Raw genomic sequence first — 24,574 nt, forward strand, 5'->3', positions numbered from 1 at the left:
GGGCTCGAACCCATGAACAGTAAGATCATGACCTGAGCTGAAGTCGGTTCCCCAACCGACTGAGCAACTCAGGCACCCCCAACCTCTAAATATTCTTAAATAATGAAATACATTGTCTTTCCTAAAGTCAACCCCAAATAATTTCAACCTTTGAGAAGGGAACTTTGCTAGTATTAAAATATTATATCATTCATTTAGCTCAAGATTTCCCTAAAACATCATAGCTATACTTGACACCTGAAATATTCTAAGGTCATATAAATCTAGTTATATTCTTATTGTTACAATTTCTCTTCTCTTTCAATGTCTAAAGAAAATAATTACTGAGTTATTTTTAAGTACTTTCTTTCTACTGCTCGTTCTCATTTAATATCAGATTTTTTTTTTTAATTTTTTAATGTTGTATTTATTTTCAAGAGAGAGAGAGAGAGACAGCGTGAGCAGGGGAGGGTCAGAGGGAGAGGGAGATACAGAATCGGAAGACAGGCTCCAGACTCTGAGCTAGCTGTCCGCACAGAGCCCAATGTGGGGATAAAACATTTTTTAAAAATAAATAAATAAATAAATAAATAAAAAAACTGAGGTATAGAGAAATCAAGCATTTGCCCAGGGTCACACCCAGACAGAGCCAAGCTCAAATCTCAAGCAGTCTGGCACCAGGACCCAGCCTCATAACCACTATACTACAAAACAGCCTTTGGCCTGTTTTTCTTTTCTTTTCTTTTTTTTAAATTTTTTTACATTTATTTATTTTTGAGAGATAGAGAGAAGCAGAGCACAAGTGGGGGAGGGGCAGAGAAGGAATGAGACACAGAATCCGAAGCAGGCTCTAGGCTCTGAGCTGTCAGCACAGAGGCCGATGCAGGACTCGAACCCACAAACCATGAGATCATAACCTGAGCCCAGGTCGGACGCTTAACTGACTGAGCCACCCAGGTGCCCCTGGCTTGCTTTTCTAAAATGTTTCTTAAGTACCTCTTTTCTGCCTGTGCCACACAATTTTACTCTTGCAATATACCTTAAGGTCCATATACCCAATTTATTCCTGATTTTTCCAGCAAAATCACTAAATCAACATTCCTCCAAATATATTCTAGAAGTGGTAACTTATAAGGAGACTAAAGAAATTTTTTATAGATATTTGTTAATTTTTATTTTTTTATTATTATTTTTTTTAATGTTTTATTTATTTCTAGGAGAGAGAGAGACAGCGTGAGCAGGGGAGGGTCAGAGAGAGAGGGAGTCACAGACTGAAACAGGCTCCAGGCTCTGAGCTGGCAGTCAGCACAGAGCCCGACGCGGGTCTCCAACCCACGAACCGCGAGATCATGACCTAAGCGAAAGTCGGACGCTTAACCGACTAAGCCACCCAGGCGCCCCAATATTTGTTAATTTTTAATTGAGAGCAAATAGAAACGGATGCCTGGCCGGCCGAGTCAGTAGAACATGTGAGTTTTGATCTCGGGGTTGTGAGTTCAAGCCCCATTTTGGGTGTAGAGATTACTTAAAAAATAAAATCTTCAAAAAACAAAAAAAGAAAGTCCTGAACAAATAGAGAAAGTCCTGAGAGTGACAGTAAATTTCAGAATTCTTTCCTACCTGACCGGAGATTCAAGACTGCTTTAGACAAAATGAAAATTTGAATTTTTTTGGTATCTTGGTGTCCAAGTCAGATGATTTTAACTTATACAATTTTTAAAAATTTTTTAATGTTTATTTATATTTTGAGGCAGGGGGAGAGAGAGAGATGAACAATCATAGGACAGGCAAAGAGAAAGGGAGACACAGTTTCCGAAGCATGCTCCAGGCACCTGCCTCCTTAGCACAGTAGGCAGGGAGTCAGTCTCATAATCTGAAGGTCCTGAGTTCGAAGCAGGCTCCAGGCTCTGAGCTGTCAGCACAGAGCCCAACGCAGGGCTCAAAATCATAAACTGTGAGATCATGACCTGAGCCGAAGTCAGAGGCTTAACCGACTGAGCCACCTGGGTGCCCCTAACTTACATGATTTTTAATTGCATATGACTATCTTTACCACTGATCTAACATAGTTCAAATCATCAGTACTTATTGGGCCCCAAATACTAAAGATCACTCTACAGAACACTGTGAAAGTCAACTGATAAATATAAAAGATTGCTTCTACATTCAAAGAATTTTCTAGCCCAACATCTCTCATATTAAACAAGGATATAGTAACTGCCTAGAGTCTCCTGATTTCCCAATCCCCACATCCAGGGAGAGAAGAGGCATGTGCGAGTAATGTAGTATCTCACTGTGGTTTGCCAACCCAAAGTCACAACGATTTTTTCCCCTCGTTTTCTCCTATTAGTTTTGTAATTTTAGTTCATATATAGGTCTATGATCAAATTTGAGTTAATTTTTTTACATGGTGCAATGTAACATTTGAAATTCATTATTTTGCACACAGATGTCCAACTGTTCCATCATGATTTGTTGAAAAGATTGTGACCAATGCATCTGTGTAACAGAGCACAAAAAGTATATATGTTTCAGATTCTATATTGCAGCTCATCTTTAAGAAATTATAACTAACTGGGGTGCCTGGGTGGTTCAGCTGGTCTCACTTCAGCTCAAGTCATGATCTCATGGTTAGTGAGTTTGAGCCCCACAATGGGCTCTGTGCTGACAGCTCAGAGCCTGCAGCCTGCTTCAGATTCTGAGTCTCCCTCTCTCTCTCTGTCCCTCCCCTGCTCATACTCTGTCTCTTTCTCTCAAAAAAAATAAATAAATAAAATAAAACAAAACAAAATAAAATAAACATTAAAATTTTAAAAAAAGAAATTACAACTAACTGAAAAGGGTATTAAAGCACCACTCTCTTTTTAAACTATATTATCGGTGTGAGGCTGGGTATTCTTCATATATTTCAAGCAAAACACAACATCACAACAGACTGAATGAGGAAAACAGAAATGAGAATCCAGCTGTCTTTTATTAATTCAGACATTATTTGCACTAGTATCTAATGGGTTTATTACAGATACTTTAATTAGTACTTAAAATTTTTCTCAGTTCTAATTTCAAATAGTAACTATCAGTATATATATATAACCCACATAAACAAAAGCACTTTGCTGTCTTCAATAATTTTTTACGATGCAAAGGAGTTCCAGACCAAAACCAAACTGCCACAGTGTGTCTCTTCAATTACTGAAATCACCCTTGTGATAGCTAGAGTAATGCATCTAAATGGAAATCTGATCAGGTCAAAACTTGTGTTTAAGACCTTTCAACAGCTTACTGCTCTTCTCAGCATCAAGACTAACCTGGCCCACAAATCCTGCATGATCAAGCTTCCCAGTCTTTCTTAGCTCCATTCTCCTCATTCTCTGAACTAAGAGTCTTTTTTCAGTCGAGGCCTTAAATTCACCAAGCTCCACCAGTCACCAGGGCCTTTGCATTGCCTCTTCCTTAAGCCTGAAATGTGTTTCCCTTCCCTTCTTTTGCCTAATCAATTCCTACTTATCCTTTAGACCTTAACTCAAACATTACCTGATCTTCCTTACCCTCATCCTCAGGTCAGATCAAGTTCTTTTTGACTGTATATTCTTACAGCTCCTCTACATTTCTGTGATAGGATTTTTCAGTTTGGGAGTTTGTACTTTGAGGATTATATGATTTAATATAAATATAATAACCATACATATAGCTATTAAATAAAATATTGCCTATGTGTCATATGCAGTTTTTCCCAAGGTCAATAGTTGTCACTAGAGTCTCAAAGTAGTCCATGACCCCTGCGTAGTGAAGAATTAACTATACCAAAGAGAGGTGTGGCCTTTGCCTTTGGCTACTGAGAGGTGGTATCTAGGCTTCTGGAACTTTGTACCCAACAGGAGTGTCTTTCTTTCTGCGGCTTCTGGCCATTGGACAAATGTGACTTATACTTTCTCAATTCCTATCCTGAGAGGAACTGAGGCGAAAAACATTAGGTGTGACCTACAGGAGGGGCTAAAGACTAACAGTCAGCCATGCAGGCAGTTTGTAGTTGAGCCCCAACAAAACTTGGGTAAATTTCCCTAGCTGGCAGTATGCTGTGTGTATTGTCACATACTATGGCCAGGAGGCAGTAACGCCATTCATGAATCCATGGAGATGATGACAGGAAGTTCTATACTTGGTCCCCTCTAGAATCTGCCCTATGTGTCTCTTCCCTTTGGTTAATTTTAACCTGTATCCTCACCCTGTAATAAATTATAATAGCTTTCAGTGAGTTCTGTGAGTCCTTTTTAGTGAATTCTCAAGCATGAATGTGGTCATGGGGACTCCTAAACTGGCAACTGGTGTCTGAAATGAGGGCAGTCTTGCAGTGACTATTCTCTTGGAGTTTGGAGTTTGGCTAAACTTATTACAACCCGAAAGAGATTAAAACCCCACAGGTTAGACCAGGAGTTCCTCGTGAGCAGAAACTTTATCAATATGACATGTAGTAAAAAAAAAATTTATAATATTTGAAATAAATTGATAGGAGAGTAATATTCTCTAACAGTAATAGCAACAATGTTAATAATGATGAAGATAAAGATGATAAAAACAGGAATTATTTACTGCGTGCCTTTACTGCAGTCTCTATTTACAGATGAGGAACACAAGGATGAGGGTGAAATGGCTTGCACAAGATCATACTAGTGACAAAGACAGTATGTAAGCCCTGATCTAACTAATTTTAAGGCCTATGCACTTTCCTATATTGTATCTCTTAAGATTAGCAAAGGAAATTTAATACTATATTTTGCAAAAAACAAATGCAAATATCTAGCATTATCACCACTAAAATCGGATCATTAAAGACTAGCAATTGTCCACACAGTTCAGAATGTGGAATACTTAACTTCCTCTCTTCTAGGATGATAGCTCTAAGCATTCTGATGCTTACTTACAGCTTGCCTTTGAAATTCTTCTAAATAGATTATGAACTACATAGGTTAGAAACAAACAAAAAGCTAACTTGTTGTGTATTGCTATCAAATGCTAAAACACAAACTGCAAATACCTGAGGTGGACAGATAACATTTCTGCCAAGAAAATCACCACATAAAGTACCCAAATTTGTAAGCTATGGGCATCAAGCTCTTTCTTACATTTTTCTCTACAAATTTTCCATTCTCTGTATAGATTTCTCTCACATCCTAGAACTGTCCTGATAGTCTCTAAGAAAGGCTGAAGGGAACTAGAATCTGTCATTTCATGCAAGACAAAATAGACTGTTCAAGCTAAATTATCATACTCAAAGGTCTTCAAAGGCCTTTCCACCTTGAAACTAGACTGTTTGTTAATCAAGAGATAAACAAACACAGATCTTACCCCAAACTTTATACAACTGTATAGCAACCAGGAGACACTCTGAATAGAGCACTTTTAATTTTTAGTAATCATAAGAAAAACACAAGGTGTTCAGGCAACTGGCTGTAATTGACTAATTACATTAATTGGCTTTATGTAAGTCCAGAGCAAACATTACATAATAAATGCTATTTGTTGAAATTATTTTAAAATTCACTATCATACTTCTACTAGATAGGAAAACTAACAGTCAGGTTGTGCTATGTCAATTCTGGCAAACCAATCACAATAATACAAATGTCTTAAGAGTGGATCAGGCTGGGTCTACATTAAAAATTAATTATGAATAATTAAAAGAGTGCTGAGTAATGTGAAACACAGGCAATATGAAGGAGAGAAAGTGACCAAAAGTAAAGCATAGGAAAGGACGAGAAGCCGCTAATGAATCAGACACGCACACTAAGGCCCGCAAATAACCCACAGAGACAGAGAAAGTACCTGGAAAGCTGTGAGTGCGCCAGTCCCTGGGTTATACAGGCATCGCAGCGAAGGCATGCTGTCCGCCAGGCTGGAGCAGCCCAGCCACAGAGACCTGGGCATAGAGCACTGCAGAGAGAGGACAACTATGAGATGGGACAGTATGAGACAGGATGGCACAGATTACAGGAATTTTCAAAGCTTGGCTGAATGCAATATTCCAGTTGCAGCTGGCCTTTATGATAGAAACATATTCAAGAAACATACTACTTACAAGTTCTAACCCCAGAGAGAACCTCAAAAGGGGCACTAGTGGCCAAAAGGTAAGGGGAAAGAAAAGAGGTTATAGGTCAAAAAACCCCAAATATTTAGTAAAATTTTTTGTCTTTGTCCTTTTATGTAGGAGTCTAAAGGAAATCTACTTCTTAATCCAATAATCAATTATTTTTCTCTGTATACATCAACTCATCTCCTATAAATTCACCACAGGGTGAAATACTGCACAGACTAAATAGAAAAAGGAACACTTCATGGCAGCCATTTCATTATTAGGAATGGTAAATTAGAAAACAGAATACAAGAGAAAAGTTGGGTTTATTTTAGAAGGTGGGGAGGAGGAAAAGAGAAAGTATCATACCCCTACAGCTTTGACAGCAACTAACTCTGCACAGTTTACATATGTTTTATGTATCTTGTTAGTCTGCTATTCATTAACTGAAATGCATAGTTACCATAGCAGCTGCATCTTCATCTTTCCAGATGGATGGGGGGGGCGGGGGGAGGGGACTCAAACAGAAGGGAAAACAACAAAGAAAGAAAGAGAGACAAGGACAGAAGAAGAGAAAGAGAAAAAGACAAAGAACCCAAAAAAGTTACTGGTATTAAAACCTCCTAAACAGAAAGGTATGTGTGAGTATAAATATACACACAGTGTATTCAACAGCAAAAAAGAGGAGAAATGATTTTAGTAACACTAATTAAACACTATTAGTGTTACTGCTCCTACAGTCTTATAAAATAGTATATCTTTTAAAATAATTTTTACATGTTTCAAGTTTCTCTAAATGTATCCCTACCTGAGGTTTGGTCAACTTGGGTGCTATTACAATCTAATAGTACTAAAAAACTAAACACCTCATCATAGCACATGTAAAAATAGGAATACATATTTTAAAATATAGCAGTCAATACACATAATATTAAACTTGAAATTATAACTTTTTAAATATTTAATATCATGGGACTTTTTTACTCTTTTTTTTAAAATGTTTGTTTATTTTGAGAGAGAAAGAGACAGAGCATGAGCGGGGAGGGATAGAGAGGGAGACACAGAATCTGAAGCAGGCTCCAGGCTCTGAGCTATCAGCACAGAGCCTGACGTGGGGGTTGAACTCATTAACAGCAAGATAATGACCTGAGCCAAAGTCGGATGCCCAAGTGACTTGAGCTACCCAGGTGCCCAGGATGTTTTTATTCTTAAAATACTCTAGTTGTAGAAATATTAGGAAACAAAATATGGTATTCATTGTTGATACTCTAAAATTGATATAAGAAGTGTGCACTGCAAAGGACTCCAAAAAATGATCTGGTCTAGATCCTGCTTTCAGGTCATTATTTCCTCATTTTACAATTAAGGTGACTGACTGATGCCCAGGAAAAATTGAAGTATTTATTCATGATCATGAATTTAGAAAGCAGAGAAGTAGGTACTGGAAAACTGGCCTATTGCTTTTTAAATGCCCTGCCTCCATCCATCCCTAGGTCACAATGTGGAGTCATGAGACTTCAAAGAAAGGTATTTGCTAAAGGTATCACTAGATAACACACCAACCAAAACAGCTACAGTGCTTTAAACTATTACAATAATCTCCTGACTTTGTTCACTGTTTCCAATGTTTCTTCACCTCGAGCTATAATCCATTTTACAAAGAGCAGCTAAGTAGAATAACTGTGTTCACCTTACTATCATGTCACTCTCGCCAATAATTCATAATGTCTCCCTCTGCTGTATGAAATCCAAACACTCTAAGGATCTGATCTCTCCCTACTGCCTATATTAACAACTTCTCTGTGCTTCCAATTGGCCCTGACACTCTAGCTAATACCTAACTTGTTTTGTTCAAATATGCATCTTAGTCTCATCCTTTGAACCTTCTCTCTCTCACCCTGCCAATGTATATCTCTCATGTACTTCAGCTCTCCTTAGAACCACCTATACTAATTTTAGTCTCTTCCAGTAGGTCTCAGTAGCAGAGATTCTCATATTGTTCAGAAAACAACAGGGAGAAGAGAATAAGGGAGAACAGGTCAAAAAAAGTTTCTTTCTCCCTGAGAATCACTGTTTTCATATTACTGCTCTACACTGGAGGTTATCAAGTTCTTCACTAAAATATTTATTTAAGTAAATGATGTTAAAAACTTCTAAGTCTAGGGGCTCCTGGGTGGCTCAGTCACAGGTTGACTATCCAACTCTTGATTTCAACTCAGGTCATGATCTCACAATTTGTGAATTTGAGTCCTGCATGGGGCTCTGCAATGACAGTGCAGTGAATTTGCCTGCTTCAGATTCTCTCTCTCTTTCTCCCTCTCAAAAATAAACAGTTTTTAAAAAATTTTCTAAGTTGGGGGCACCTGGGTGGCTCAGTTGGTTAAGCGTCCAACTCTTGATTTCAGCTCAGGTCATGATCTCAAGGTCATGGGATTGAGCCCCCCGTCGGGCTCTATGCTGAATGTAGAGCCTGCTTGGGTTCTCTCTCTCTCTCTCTCTCTCTCTCTCTCTCTCTGTGTGCCCCTCCCCTGCTCATGTTCTCACTCTCTCTCTCTCTCTCTAATAAATAAACATTTGAAAAAAAAAGTTAAGAAAAAAATTTCTAAGTCTAGGGGCAGCTGGCTGGCTTAGTTGGAAAAATGTGCAACTCTTGATCTCAGGGTTGTGAGTTCAAGCCCATGTTGCGCATAGAGATTACTTAAATAAATAAATCTTAAAAAGAACTTCTAAGTCTAATGGTTTTAGCCATTTATTCAACAAATATTTATTGAGCATTTTCCTTGTACTGTTCTAGAGACCAGGGACAGAAAATGAACAAGAGGCAAAATTCCATTCTAGTGACATTTTCTCGAACTTAAATGCTTCTATGTTTAAAATCATTAATGTAAAAAACAAACAAACAAAAAACTTGTTGTTAGTGACATTCTCTCATGGTTAATTAGAGATACTGCACATTATTAAGCAGTTGGTTAAAATTCTGTGTATGCCAGGTAGAAATGAAAAGTCTCATTCTGGAGAAGGGACTGAATTTCAGAAAACTGGTAGAATAAGTGAAATATATAAAAGAATACAATACAGTAGAAGAAAAAGGAAATGGTAGAAAGAAAAAGCCAGTAGGCACTGGAAGACAGCTTTACCTCTCTGCCCTTCATAAGAGGTAGGTGGCTGGTACGCTTTAAGCCATATGAAGCCACCTGCATGATTTCTTCCTTTTTATTAAATATGCATATTTGTTTGTATTTGTGATCACTCTCTGGTATGTTTTTAAGGCACTCTTCTTTGTAATGTTCTGTCTCCTTCATTTTATATTAGATCTTGTGTTATTTTTGTAGTATGTCCTTGATTAATTATTATGACTTTCCCTATTACTCATTCTAAATGCTCATCCTTATTCATTCATCCCTAACCTCCAACAAAACTCCTAACTAAGAATCTGAAAGGACTTGCCACATCCCTTTAAACTAAAATTTCAAAATAAAATTATAATCAGTAATGAAACACAGACATCCAGAAAAGCCACTAGATATACTGGGATAACTTCTAAAACAGCATTAACTTGCAAACACCACACAGAGGATGCATTTTCAATTATTACAAGACAATTGGTGTGGGTATGAAAACTGCACTTGCATAAAGTCAGATCTGAACATTACCATAAGATTTTATATATTATAGCTCAATTTAAAAACCAATTTGAAAATTGGTTTCTATTGTAACAATTAATCTTACCCATACTGGTAAATGCCACTTAAAAACATTGAGGAAAAAAATATAATCACAAAATTAATGGAATAGGCTATAACTCCTATTCTACCTCTTTTCCCTCTATTTTCACTTATAGGAGCATTTTCTAAATGAAGGGGAAAATCAAAAGAAATTTTGGGTAATAAATAATAGGTGGAAAGGAGTGTCACTTTGGTTACTACTCTTATGTATTCTATGTAATTCAGGGCCATCCTGACTGGTTAATTTCTAACAAAGATCTAAGACTTTTTCTTAGTTTAATATACAACTCCCTTTAAAACTTACCTTTAAAACCCTGAAAAGCACAAATAGTTTTCTACCTAAAGTTTAGGCTGCAAAATATTTAAATTTCTAAGGTTTTCTCTCTATACTTAAAAAGGGTGGATGGGGTCTGGGGGAAAGGGAAAATGGGTAATGGGCACTAAGGAGGGCACTTGTTGGGATGAGCACTAGGTGTTGTATGTAAGCCAATCTGATGACAAATTATATTCATTAAAAAATTTTTGTATGAAAAAAAGCAGGTTCTAGAGATGTCTGCATGGGCTCAGTTGATTAGGCATCTGACTCTTGATTTCGGCTCAGGTCATGATCTCAGGGTTTCGTAAGTTAGAGCCCCACATCAGGCTCTGTGGACTGGCTGCTCAGAGCCTGCTTGGGATTCTCTCTCCCTTTCTCTCTGCCCCTCCCCTGCTTGCACTCTCTCTTTGTCTCTCTCAAAATAAACTTTAAAAAAGCGGGTTCTAAATTAAACTGCAACCTAGCAACTACATCCTCACGTTTAGATATTTAACTTCTATTAACTGTTAAAGAGCTTGTTAATGACCTATTGCTTAAATGTTATTCCTATGCAATCTCAAAAGGTCCAACAATTTAGATCATACATGTGCCTTCACCGTATACAAATCCAGGCCTACACAGCACATGTCTGTCTCTTCAGCTCATTCCCCATTTAACTTCACTCCAACTAATTCTACCCTGCAAAATCAAAGAAAGTTGAATACCATAATAATTTATTACAACGAATTCTGTTATCTAATTGAGTAAGTTTACCAGCTTTTGAAAAGCAGATACAGCATTTAAAGAAAATCCTGAACATATTTTCTACTACTTGGAAGAATCAGAAAGAGATTGAAATGTTGCAACAAAGGGCCTCCAGTGCTTCAAGAAGAATATACTATCGAGTGCCCTTCAGGTTCAACAGCACAAATTCATTTTCACAGAGAAACTGAAAACCTTGACTCCTCCCCCCTACTTGGCTGCCTAGAGAAAAGTCACAGTTCCTCTTCACTGATAGAGAGCCCTGCAGGCAAAGGGCTGGCCTCAGCATTTACTATATGAAAGCTGAATGACAAAATCTCCTAAACTCAGGTCCCTGTTGGTCAACTTCTAGGAGTAATAGAAGCTATAATAATCAACAATAAAAAGATTGCTGCATTGAGAGTTTGTGTATCCTTAAGCCATGGAATAGAAGAATTCCCTTTTCACTACTATATCAACTAAAAAGTCAGGCCAAGAGAACTACAGTATTCCATAGGCCATGTAATACATTCAAACTCTACCTATACAAATTCAATGAATGCCTCTGAAGAACCCCAATTTAGTTCACTCACTTCAAAAATGAAACTCTACCTGTCACATAGGATAGTCATATCTGCCTAGCCTGATTGCACAAGGTTGTGATAAAATTAAAATTAAGAGTACAAAAGAAAAAACATGTAAATTGGCATCATTACTAAGAACAGAATTCCATGAACATCACTTGCATTTCAAAATTTTCTGGGAAGCCATTGCAAACTGCAGACCACAGACAATAAATTCATCCATCAATCAAATACTTATTGTTCTTTACCAGAATGGATACATATAGAGTACAGGGAGAGAAGAACCAAAATTTACCAGTCATAAATTGTGCTAGATCCTTTAAACACATTATTTCATTTCATGATTACAATCCATGTCAAAGTGTTATTAATATTTTCACTTTAATTGGAGAGTAAACTCGAATTCAGAAGCATTACACTGACTACAAGGCAATGACAGAAATAAGACCCTAATGCGTTTGTCTCCCCAAACCCAAAGATTCAAAACAAAGACCTGTTCTCAAGTAGTTTACATTCTATCCTAGGGAGATAAATTAACCAACAAAAACCGTAACTGCAAGGAAAAACAGAAGAATGTACTAAATTGTGTTAGACAACAGCTGCTATACAAGTTTAATTAAAATTTAGAAAACTTCAGACACAACCTTTAATTTTATTGTAGCACTTGTTATTATATGTAAATTAGTTATATATTTGTCTCCTCTACTAGCCTGTATTCCTCAGAGAGATGAGTCATGTCTTTTTTTTTTTTTATCTCCAGTCATATTTCGATACTCAATAAATGTGAGCTTAATGGTGAGAGGTCAGAGAGAGCTACATATCACAGAGAAGGAAGCATTTTTTACTTATAGAATAGTAAAGACACTGATAAAATAACAATAGTTACTTTACTAACACCAAGCTTACTAGATTGGAAGGTCTTGTTAGACTGGTGTTTGATAAAGCTCTTCCACAATTCATTATCTTATTACCTGTAAAACAATCTAGCAAGGTAAATAAGATCCAGAGGGGTTAAATAAATTAACAAAAGTTGATGGGTACCAAGCAAGCAGTGAAAATGGGATTCAAAACTAGATATTCTAGTACCTAGGACAGTGCCAAATAAAAATGCCACTTAAAAAGGAATCCCACCCAGGAGGCTGTTGTAATCATCAAAGTAATGGCCATTGAGAAGATAAAGGTACATCAAAAGAAGAATCAACAGAACTTAATGACAGACTATAAGGAAAGAAGGAATATAGTCAGAAATAACCACAAGATTTCAAACTTGAATGACTAGAAGGATGGTGGAAGCACTGATAGACAAAGCAGGAGGAAAGTAAGCTAGATAATCTCAGACACCATTAATTTGACATAATACACTCCTAGTATATAAAAACTTGGCATGAAAGCTTGGATATAAACATGTAAGGATTACATAGATGTGGGAATCACTGAGTTCTACATAAGCTATAATGCACTAGGTTAAAAGCATTTGCTGTTAAAATACTAGGGTTGTTTTTTTTTTTTTAATGAAATTTCATTCCTCTTTCCTTGTCTCCTCTCCTACGTGAAAAATTCAGTTCAAAAGCCATTAAGTAAGAACAGGCTAAGTAGGCATCAAGCTGAGTGGTAGAAGTGGCTGTAGTGATCCGATACAGGCTTTTGGAGTCCAAGTAGTATAAGAAAGGTGTCTCTGAGGAGAAAGAGGCCTGGCATAGAGTTTCAGAGCACAAGCTGGGTGAGGGGAAAATTCTGCACAAGACAGTGGCCTGGCATGGGGTACTATACCCTAGTGGACTAAGAAAGGCTTCCACATGGGGGACCAGAATGGTAGGGAGCAGGATGATGAGGCATGTGATAAGGCAGGGCAGCAAGGGTTCCCAAAGTGAACAGAAGACATTCATTGAGAGTGGAGGAATATTGGCCCAGCACTGAGTTTCAGACCCAGTGGGATAAGCAGGGTGGAAGGGCAGTAGCCAAAACAGTGTTTCAGACCCAATGAGAGAGGAGCCCAATGGAAACAGTCAAAAACCTAAAAGATAACAAAAGCACTCACAGAGTATGGGGTAGGGAATGAAGACCCTTCTACTAGCAATGGGAGATGAGTTATATAGGAAGATTGATTAAATACTGAGGATAATAAGAGCAAGATTTCTCATAATCAAAAAAGTTACACTATATAGAAAATAAAAACAATGAATGCTATCCTGGTGAACTACAATTCAAGATAATATTGTGAGCTCAAAGCTTATGGTACATAGAAAAATTATGGGGCGCCTGGGTGGCTTAGTTGGTTAAGCGTCCGACTTTCGCTTAGGTCATGATCTTGCGGTTCGTGGGTTCGAGCCCCACATCGGGCTGTGTGCTGACTGCCAGCTCAGAGCCTGGAGCCTGTTTCAGATTCTGTGCCTCCCTCTCTCTCTGACCCTCCCCTGCTCATGCTGTTTCTCTCTCCTAGAAATAAATAAAACAAAAAAGAAAAAGAAAAATTTCTAGGTAAATGATGTATATGTATGCGCACACACATACACGTTACACATATAGGTTTCCATTGCTATCCAAAAGTAGAGTCTTCGTATGAAACCTTTTGTAAGTCAAAATGGCATAAAGCAAGGAAGGAATTAACATGAATTTATATGGAAACATTTTTGAGTATTCCGAGGCCCCCAAAAAAAAACCTCTCCTAGAATTTTCTCATACCTTACAATACATCTTGCTAGTGGACATACAAAATAAAAGGAGATAAAGCACAGATATTCACAAAGCTATGGAGGCCTGATGCTGAGATGCTGAGTATAATTCTCAGAGAAGGAGCGTGACTGTGCCACTGTCACTGCTCAGGGAATAGTACGCTGCCTCTACCACAGTTGACAGCAAAACAGATAATGAATGCTATTTTTACTTTTCTCCTTTTTTCTTCCTTTCTTTTTTCTTTTTCGTTTTATTTTTTTTTTTAATGTTTATTTATTTCTGAGAGAGAGACAGAGACAGAGACAGGGACAGAGAGAGCGAGCGCATAGGCAGGGGAGGGTCAGAGAGATAGGGAGATACAGAATCTGAAACAGGCTCCAGGCTCTGAGCTGTCAGTGAGCACAGAGCCCGATGCGGGGCTCAAAACCATAAACCGTGAGATCATGACCTGAACCGAAGTCAGACGCTTAACCGACTGAGCTACCCAGGTGCCCTCTCCTTTTTTCATAAAAGTGAAAATCTCCTTCAGATTTCTTTTGGTCAGTGAAAACAGGTACTAATGTAGGTCTTTTATAAAAGCAAAATGGTATAAAGCCAGAGATATCTGTACACAAAAACACAACCCCAGTTCTATCAATTAAGAAGGCCCAGTAAGAGTAACCCCCTAATAGCAATGAATATATTTAATGATCCTAAATATCACTCTCCAAGCTGCTTAGAACAACGGCCGATTCCAGGACTTGGGCAGGAAAAAGTTTAAGATGAGCATAAAAACAAAAAGATGACCATAGAACATTTTCTTGTGGTACTCAAAGGATGATGAAGACATGGCAAAATGACACAGGGGCCAGTATGAAAGGCTCTCACAGGCTAAATTTGGGAGAGATTAGACATCAAAAGAATGATAATAATGGATTATAACTGTGGTAGGCAAAACGTAACATCACTCCCCAGTGGCCCCCACTTCTTGGCATTCAGAACCCTTGTGTAATCCTATTAATGCCCTTGAGTATAGAACAACCTAGCACCTTCTAAGTTACATAAAACAGTAACTTCCATCTTGCTAACAGACACCACTGTCTACTTGGCTTGGATGTATTAATGAAGCAAGTAGTCTACATGGCAAAGAATTGAGGGTGGCCTCCAACCGACAACCAGCTAGGAATTGAGGTTCTCAGTCCAGAGCCCTTAAAGAAAGGAATTCTGCAAAAACAGCAACAACAACAACAACAAACCCATTTAAGCTTGGAAGCAGATCTCTCCTCAATCACACTTTCAAATGAGACCTCAGCCTTGGCCAACACCTTGATTACAGCCTTATGAAAGATGTTGAAGCAAAGGACTCGGGTCAGCCATGCCGACCCAGACTCCTGACCCAAAGGAACTGCAAGATAATAAATGTGTGTTGCATGTTATTATTAGCCACTAAAGTTGTGGTAAGTTGGTATGCAGCAAAAGACAACTAATACAATAAGCCATTGAGTAAAATAGAAATACATTTCTATTTTCTATTACTCTATTAATAATATAGAGAATAAACTGAAAGTTTCATGAGAAGCATGATCTTTGAATAGTCTCAAAATATCTCCCCACATAAAACAGTAACTATACAATGGAAAAACCTGACTGACATCTTAATCAAGTGGTCAGCATTAATATCACCAATAATGAAACAAATTAAAATCATGTATCATCTGAGAGAATACAATAAGAACAGCATAGCATCACCTCTGTGCTTTCTGCCAAAGATACATAGCCTCTACCTAATCGTAAGAAAACATCAGGAAATCCCAAACTAAAAAACAATCTACAAAATAATTGGCCTATAATCCTCAAAAAAGTCAATGTCATGAAAGTCAAGGAAAGAAAGATTGAAGAACCATCCCAGATTGAAAGAGACAAAAGATACGACAACAAAATGCAACATGTGATTCTGACCTAGATCCTTTTGCTATAAAGGACATTTATTGGGATTGCTAGAGAAACCTGAATACGGTCTGTAAATTAGTTGGCAGTCATGTATCAATACTGACTTCCTTATTTTGATAGTTATTAATAGGTTATGTAAGAGAATGTTCTTGTTTGCAGGAAATACATATCAAAGAATTCAGGAGTGATGAGAAATCATGTCTGTACCTTACTCTCAAATGATTTATAGAAAAATGTTATTTTACTTGCAACTCTTCTGCAAGCTGGAGAATGTTTTAAAAATAATATGAAAATTTAATTAATGAAAATAATATTGAGATTTTGCTTCAGCTATGGTGTACTAATTGTTCTGAGACTCAATTTTATGTAGAAAAAGACAACTATAAAAGCTGAATAAAATACAGAAGGCTATTTGAAGGCATCAGAGAACAACTAATGCAGCCAAGACTTTAGGAGCCAAAATTCTAGGCAGGAGGGAAATGTATTGTGGTGAATCTGACATTCTATGCAATTTCCTGCTGGACATTTGCTGACATTTGGTCCTACATTTTGCATGCAAAGAGTCAGATCTGAAAACCCAAATTTAAAATTTACCTCAACAATCTCATGGTGCTAAGGCACCAAAAACTGGAATACAGAACCCACCAAGGGCAAGGTGCCCTGGGGGAAAAAAGTCTGACTTTCAGCCAACACCATGGAAAGACACCAGAAATCAATCAAACCAAAGGGATACAACCATGAAAAGAATATTAAACCCTATTAAGGAAGCTATTATCTAAAGTCTCCACCATTTCCAGTTTAGCATTCAATAAAAATTACCAAGAATTCAAAGAAAAAGGATTAAATGCTATCTCCCAAAAATACCCAGAAAAAAAAAAGCAGACCCAAAGAGCCAAAAGGTGGAAATAACCCAAGTATCTACCAATAGATGAACAGATAAATAAAATGTGGCATATACATACAATGGAATACTATCCAGCCTTAAAAAGGAAAGAAATTCTGAGATGTGCTACATTATGGATGAACCTTAAAAATATTATGCTAAATAAAAGCAGCCAGTCAGAAAAAGGAAAATACTGTATGATTTCAACTCATATGAGGTACCAAAAGTAATCAGACTGAGAAAGGATAGTGGTTGCCAGCAGCTGGAAGGGAGAGGGGAATGGGGAATTGTTGTTTAACTGGCCTAGAATTCTGCAAGATGAAAAAGTTCTGGAGATTGGCTGCACAACAATGTGAATGTAAAACTACTGAACTATACACTTAAAAATGAGTAAAGTAATTATGTACCTTTTAACACAATTTTTAAAGCCCCCAAAAGTGGTAAGTATTGGAACTCTTAAACACAGGCTTTAAAATAACCATGATTGAGACAACTGGGTGGCTCAGTCAGTTAAACATCTGACCCTTGATTTTGGCTCAGGTCATGATCTCGAAATTCGTGGGTTCAAGCCCTACATTGGGCTCTGTGCTGACAGCGCAGAGCCTGCTTGGAATTCTCTATCTCTCAAAACAAATAAAAACAAACTTTAAAATAACCACATTTAAGGGGCGCCTGGAGGGTCAGTCGGTTAAGTATCTGACTTCAGCTCACATCATGATCTCACAGTCCATGAGTTCAAGCCCCACGACGGGCTCTGTGCTGACAGCTCAGAGCCTGGAGCCTGCCTCAGATTCTGTATCTCCCTCTCTCTCTGCCCCTACCCCACTCATGTTCTTTCTCACACACACAAAACTAAACATTAAAAAATAATAAATTAATTGAAAAATAAAATAACCACACTTAAGATATTCAAGATGAAAAAATGAAGAGTTCCATCAGAAAACTGAAATCTAAAATAGAACACACAAACACACGTAACATGGAAATTAATTTTACAATACAAGAGCTGAATTTAAGAATTCTTGGGGTACCTGGGTGGCACAGTCTATTGAGTGTCTGACTTCAGCTCAGGTCATGATCTCACAGTTCATAAGTTCAAGCCCCACACTGGCTTGCTGCTGTCAGCGCAGAGCCACTTTGGATCTTCTGTCCCTCTCTCTCTGTTTTCTCCCCCACTTGCACTCTTTCAAAAATAAATAAAACATTTTTAAAAAAAGAATTCTTTAGATTGGTGGAGCACCTGGGTGGCTCAGTCGGTTAAGCATCTGACTTCAGCTCAGGTCATGATCTTGTGGTTTATGGATTCAAGCCCCACATCGGGCTCTGTGCTGACAGCTGGGGCCTGGAGCCTGCTACGGATTCTGTCTCTCCCTCTCTCTCTGATCCTCTCCCTCTTGTACTCTATTTCTCTCTCACTCTCAAAAATAAACATTTTTTAAATTTTAAAGAATTCTTTAGATTGGCTTAATAGCAGATTAGAAACAGAGAATTAGTGAACAAAAAATAGGTCAGCAGAAAATCACTAGATTGAAACAGCAATAAGGATAGAAAAATGCTGAAAAGACTATAGGAGATATAAGTCACACTGAGAAGTAAATGTATGTGTACTTGGACATCTGTGAAAAAAAAAATAGGACAAAAGCAACCCTTAAAGAGATACTAAAGTTTTTCAAAAATTGATGAAAATCATAAAGCCACAGAGTGGCTACAAACATACACAGCAAACATCCTTTCCATGCCTTGGCAAACTGTCACTCTAGGTTTGGATCAGCTTTATCCTTTGGACTTTTAACGCTGTGAAATGCCCCTAAGAGTTCCTTTAATGTAAAAATTTTTTGTGTTTATGTGAAGTTTTTCCTCTGAGACATTTTCATCTTTTTTGTTACACCACTTTCCTCACTTAGGTTAATAAGTTCACCTTCACTAAGTTCCTCTGGCTGCATATCTAGAGTCTATCAAATGGTATCAGTACCAACATTTCCATGGTCAGCTATTTCTTCTATGATTCCATTTACCTTCAACTCAAATTTCAATTAAAATTATTATCACTTTTTGTTGCTTTGTTTCATCTTGTTAGCCAACTGCCTCTTTCATTATCCATTTTTGTAAAATATCTCATGGAATTAACACTGGGAGACGAGACAATACAACTATATTTCATGTTGTCTATGCATAAGCTCAATAACAGATGTGCAATAACTAATTCACAACAGATTTTGGAACAAGTGTGATCATGATGAGTATCTGTTTTACCCATAGTGAACTGCACACTGGAAACCCTGTACTTTACAAAAATTACAGTTAATATACTGATAGCTGGAATTTCAGTCATGTTTTGGGGGACCAGTATTATTTAACTGAACTGTAGTAAATGAAATCTGTGCATATCAGAACCAGGGAAAGTGAGGACTTCCAGTACATTAAATAAGAACTTTTAGTAAACATACATTAGACTTCAGCTTCCACCGTAATAGAGTAGTTAACATCAAAAATGGCCTCCCTCATCATGGACAAGAAAATTGGACAAAATATGTGAAACTTATATTTGAAGACACTTGGACAACAGGCAGTGCCAGATTGTAATGACTCTCAAAATCGTCCTACTCTTATACCTCAAGGCATTTTTCAGTCTATGGCACAAGAAAGGGGTAATCCAAGCAGAACAAAATGGGACAACTTATTGAGGAAATACAGAACAGAATTTGGGGAACCCAAAGAGACTAGAATTGATGAGGCAGAATATTGGAGAATTAATTACATGTACAAATAAGCCTCAGATATCTGAATATTACATCTGTTCCTGAACACAGTATCCTGTTTACATGAGGTGAAACTCTACAAGGCCAAGCAAAGAACTGTGAGTGAGCTATAAGCTCGATAACTCCTAGAACCCACAAAGGGCTAGGGAACTTTTCTGTTTTGACCATACAGATTGCAGAAGCCTAGATGAACACTTGGGACTTTCAGCAGGAGACCCAGAAAGCTTACACTTCACTTACAGGGGTAAATTATGCTAGTATAAATGTTACATTAACCCTACCCTAATAAAATTTAAAATCAAGCCACAACAGTATCAAGCTGATCCACAAGAAACTTAAGTGCTGGCTGAAATAAATTCAACATTCTTTTAGAAAGACAATAAAATACAAATATTGAATAATGTAAAATTCACAATGTCTAAATCTAAAATTATTAGATGAAACAAGCAGCAATAAAATGCGACCCATTATCAGGAGGAATATCAGTCGATGGAAGCAGATCCAAAAATAATAGAGATGATGAAGTTAACAGACCAAAATATTGAAACAGCTATTATAACATGAACATAGTGAAAGGAACTGTAGGATATTTAAAAAATGAATGAAATAGAACTCTCAAGAAAAAAAGTACAATGTCTGAAATGATAATTTCATGAGATGGGATTAACAGCTGTAGAAGAAAATATTAGTGAACTTGAAGAAAGAGCAATATACAAAATAAAGCACTAAGAGGAAAAAAAAAACCTGGGAAAAAATTGAACACCTCAATGACCTGTGGGAAACAATAAAGTTGTCCAAGATATGTATAATTGGTATCCCATAAAGAAAACTGGGGATGTTTTGGGGGAGCATTTGGAAAATGTTTCCAAATATATTTAGAAAATGATACTAGACATGATGTATCAGCCAGGATGTAGAGGAAAAGGAACCCTCATGCACTGTTGGTACAAATGACTGTGGAAAACAGTATGAAGCTTCCTCAAAAAGTTAAAAATAGAGTTAACCATGTGATCCAGTAATTCCACTACTGGGTATTTACCCAAAGAAAATAAAAACACTAAATTAAAAAGATATATGCACCCTTATGTTTATTGCAGCATTATTTACAATAGCCAAGATACAGAAACAACCCAATTGTCCATCAACAGATGAATAAAGAAGCTGTGGTGTATATATATAAAATAGACATATATGGATATATAGATATACACACACAATGGAAAGTTATTCAGCCATTAAAAAAAAAAAAAAAGAAATCTTGCCATTTGCAACATGGATGGACCTAGACAGTATAATGTTAAGTAAAACAAGTCAGAGACAAATACCACATGTTTTCACTCATATGTGGAATTAAGAAACAAAACAAATAAATCAACAAAGAAAAATGGAGAGCAACAAAAAAGCAGACTCTTAAATACAGAGAACAAAATGGTGGCTGCCAAAGGGGAGATGGATGGGAGCATGGGTGAAACAGATAAAAGGAAGTAAGAGTACATTTATCTTGATGAGTACTGAGAAATTTACAGAACTTTGAATTGTTATACTGTCCACCTGAAACTAATATAACACTGTATGTTACTCATACTTCAATTTAAAAATAAATGTGAAAAGTGTCAGAAATATTAAATATATGGCTAAATATTTTTAAAAATCCTTCTCATTTAAAAATTTTATTTTATAGCTAAAACATGGAAAGAGCCTAAGTGTCCATCAACAGATGAATGGATCAAGAAGATGTGGTTTATCTAGACCATGGAATACTCCATGGCAATGAGAAAGAATGAAATCTGGCCATGTGTAGCAACATGGATGGACCTTGAGGGTGTTATGCTGAGCGAAATAAGTCAGGCAGAGAAGGACAAATATCATATGTTTGCACGTATAGGAGGATTAGGAGGAACTTGACGGAGGAACAAGGGGGAGAAGAAGGGCGGAAATGGTGGGGGAAAGGGAGAGAGGCAAACCATGAGAGACTCTTGAATGCTGACAAAAACTGAGGACTGATGGATGTGGGGGGGAGGGGGGGTGGGCATGGAGGAAGGCACTTTGGGGATGAGCACTGAGTGTTATGTGGAAACTAATTTGACAATAAACTATTTGTAAAAAAAAAAAAATTTATTTTAAAAATAATAATTTAAAAATAAACAATTTAACAATAATGAATTATGATATTCATAATTGGAAACAAAACATGAAAATAACCACACAAGAGGAGAAAATGGAAATATATGAGAAGTAAAATATTATTTTAACAGTTTGTAGTAAGTTAAAAGTACATATAGTTTGGCAAATCATATATCTGGTTAGGGTCTAGTATTAAGAATATATAAAGAACTTCTACAACTCAACAACAAAAAGACAACCCAAATTCAAAAATGGACAAAGGACTTAGACAAGTATTTCTCCAAAGATACATAAATAGACAAGCACATAAAAAGGGTGCTCAACATCATTAGTCGTTAGGGAAATGAAAACCAAAATCACATCAGGTACCCTTCATACCTACAAAGATAGCAATTAAAAAAACAAAAACAAAAAAACCAGAGCCATCCAGAAACTTCAGAAGAGACACATGCCAGGAGATGCAGCTGGACTAGAAGGGGTTTTATCATCAAAGTCTTATCCAGTCTCAAGAGCTTTTGAAGCTACAATAATGAAAAAACAAAACAAAAAATGAAAATACAAAACCAAATACACATAGAAAATAACAAGTGAGGATGTAGAGAAACTGGAACCTTTGTTGGTAGTGGGAGTATAAAAAAGGTCAGCCACTATAGAAAACAGTTGGGCAGCTTCCTCAAAAAGAATTACCATGTGACCACTTCTGGCAACTCCACTACTGAGTATATTCCCAAAAGAACTGTATATTGAAACAAATCCATGTATACATATTCTAACCAAAAGGTAGAAGCAGCCTAAATATTTACCAACAAATGAAAAGATAAACAAATTGTGGTATATTCATACCATGGAATAGTATTCAGTCCTAAAAATAGAAGTACTGATACATGCTACAATTTTGATGGATAACCATCAAAACTTATTATGTTAAGTGAAAGAAGCCAGATATAAAAGATCCCTGTGTATGATTCTATAAATATGAAATATACACAATAGGTGAATGCAGATTGGTAACTGACAAGGCCTAGAAGGGAGAAGGAATGGAGAAAAACTGCTTGATGGCTAAAAAATTTTACCTGGGGGTACCTGGGTGGCTCAGTCAGTTAAATGTCAGACTCTTGAGGTCAGCTCAGCTCATCATCTCACAGTTGTGAAATCAAGTTCCCATTGTGAGATGGAGCCCCATATGGCTCCACCATGGGCTCCTGCTTAAGATTCTCTCTCTCCGTCTCTCTCTCTCCCTCTCTCTCTCTCTCTCTCTCTCTGCCACTCCCCCCTCTGCATGCACACACACATACTCTTTCTCCCTCTCCAAAAATTGAAATAAAAAAAAGAAATTTTACTGGAAGTGTTTTAGAACTAGGGATGGTGATTGTACAACATTGTGGATGTAGTAAATGACACTAAACTGTTCACTTTAAAGTGGTTAATTTTATGTCATACAAATTTCACCGCAATAAATACAACTGACCCCTGAACATAGATTTGAACTGTGAGGATCAACTTATATGCAGACTTTTTTGGATAAATACAGTACAGTATTATAAATGTATTTATTCTTATGATTTAAAAAATTTTTTAACATTTATTTCTTTAAAAAATTTTTTTAAATATTTTTATTCATTTTTTTGAGAGACAGACTATGAGAAGGGGAGGGGCACAGAGAGAGGGAGACACAGAATCCCAAGCAGGTTCCAGGCTCTGAGCTGTTAGCACAGAGCCCAACGCAGGGCTCGAACCCATGAACTGTGAGATCATGACCTGAGCCAAAGTCTGCCACTTAACCGACTGAGCCACCCAGGTGACCCTAATGTTTATTTATTTCTGAAAGACAGAGAGAGACACAGCACAAGTGGTGGAGGGGCAGAGAGAGAGGAGGAGACACATAAAATCCAAAACAGGCTCCAGGCTCTGAGCTGTCAGCACAGAGCCCTAACTGGGGCTCGAACTCAAAAACCCTGAGATCATGACCTGAGTCTAAGTTGGATGCTCAACTGACTGAGCCACCCAGGTGCCCCACTCTTATGATTTTCTTAATAAAATCTTTTCTCCAGCTTACTTTATTGTAAGAATACGTATTACATACAAAAAATACGTGTTAATCAACTCTTTATGTCATTGATAAAGCTCCCAGTCAATAGCGGGTTATTAGCTGTTAAGTTTTGGGGGAGTCAAAAGTTATATAAGGATTTTCAACTGTGTGTGGAGGGCTGTCAGCTCCCATAGCCCCCATGTTGTTCAATGGTCAACTGTATTTTAAAATTCATACTGTAGGGGCACCTGGGTGGCTGTAAGGGCTCATACTGTAGGGGCTCAATTGATTGAGTGTCCGACTCTTGATTTTGGCTCAGCTCATCATCTCACAGAGTTCATGGTTCAAGCTCCATGGCTGGGCTCCACACTGACAATGCAGAGCCTGCTTGAGATTCTCTCTCTCTGCCCCTTCCCTGCTCATGCCCTCTCCCTCTCTCAAAATAAACAAGTAAACTTTAAAAAAATAAATAAAATGCATACTGTAGTCTCTAGAGTGACCATGACAACAAAACAAAGATACCTAATAGGCCAACAGAGGAGATAAAATGGACTACAAAACAACAACAAAACAAAACAAAAACACCTCATAGAAAAGAGGGCAGGAAAATTTAAATAAAAAGGTAAAAAGAACAGGTGGAACAAACAGAAACAAAGAACAAGAAGGTGCATTTAAATTTAGTCATGCTAATAACTACATTAAATATAAATGGTCTAAATCAACATTTTTCAAATAGTGACCACTACTCACATGTGGCTACTGAGCATCTGAATGGTGGCTAGT

General features: G+C 37.3%; 1 protein-coding gene across 4 annotated transcripts in view; it reads right to left on the reverse strand.

Moving 5' to 3' along the window:
- Positions 1-24,574, reverse strand: part of BTRC (beta-transducin repeat containing E3 ubiquitin protein ligase) — a 175,426-nt gene that overhangs the window by 105,954 nt on the left and 44,898 nt on the right. For 2 of the 4 annotated variants that reach the window (XM_039249238.1, XM_039249237.1), the window contains exon 2: positions 5,803-5,910. The exons of the other annotated variants lie outside the window; for them this stretch is intronic. In XM_039249238.1, the coding sequence (XP_039105169.1) occupies positions 5,803-5,910 (108 nt within the window). The remainder of the gene's footprint in view (positions 1-5,802; positions 5,911-24,574) is intronic. 4 annotated transcript variants of the gene reach the window in all.

This window comes from Hyaena hyaena, unplaced genomic scaffold (assembly GCF_003009895.1).
Source record: "Hyaena hyaena isolate Hyena2069 unplaced genomic scaffold, ASM300989v1 scaffold_331, whole genome shotgun sequence".
Taxonomy (NCBI): domain Eukaryota; kingdom Metazoa; phylum Chordata; class Mammalia; order Carnivora; family Hyaenidae; genus Hyaena; species Hyaena hyaena.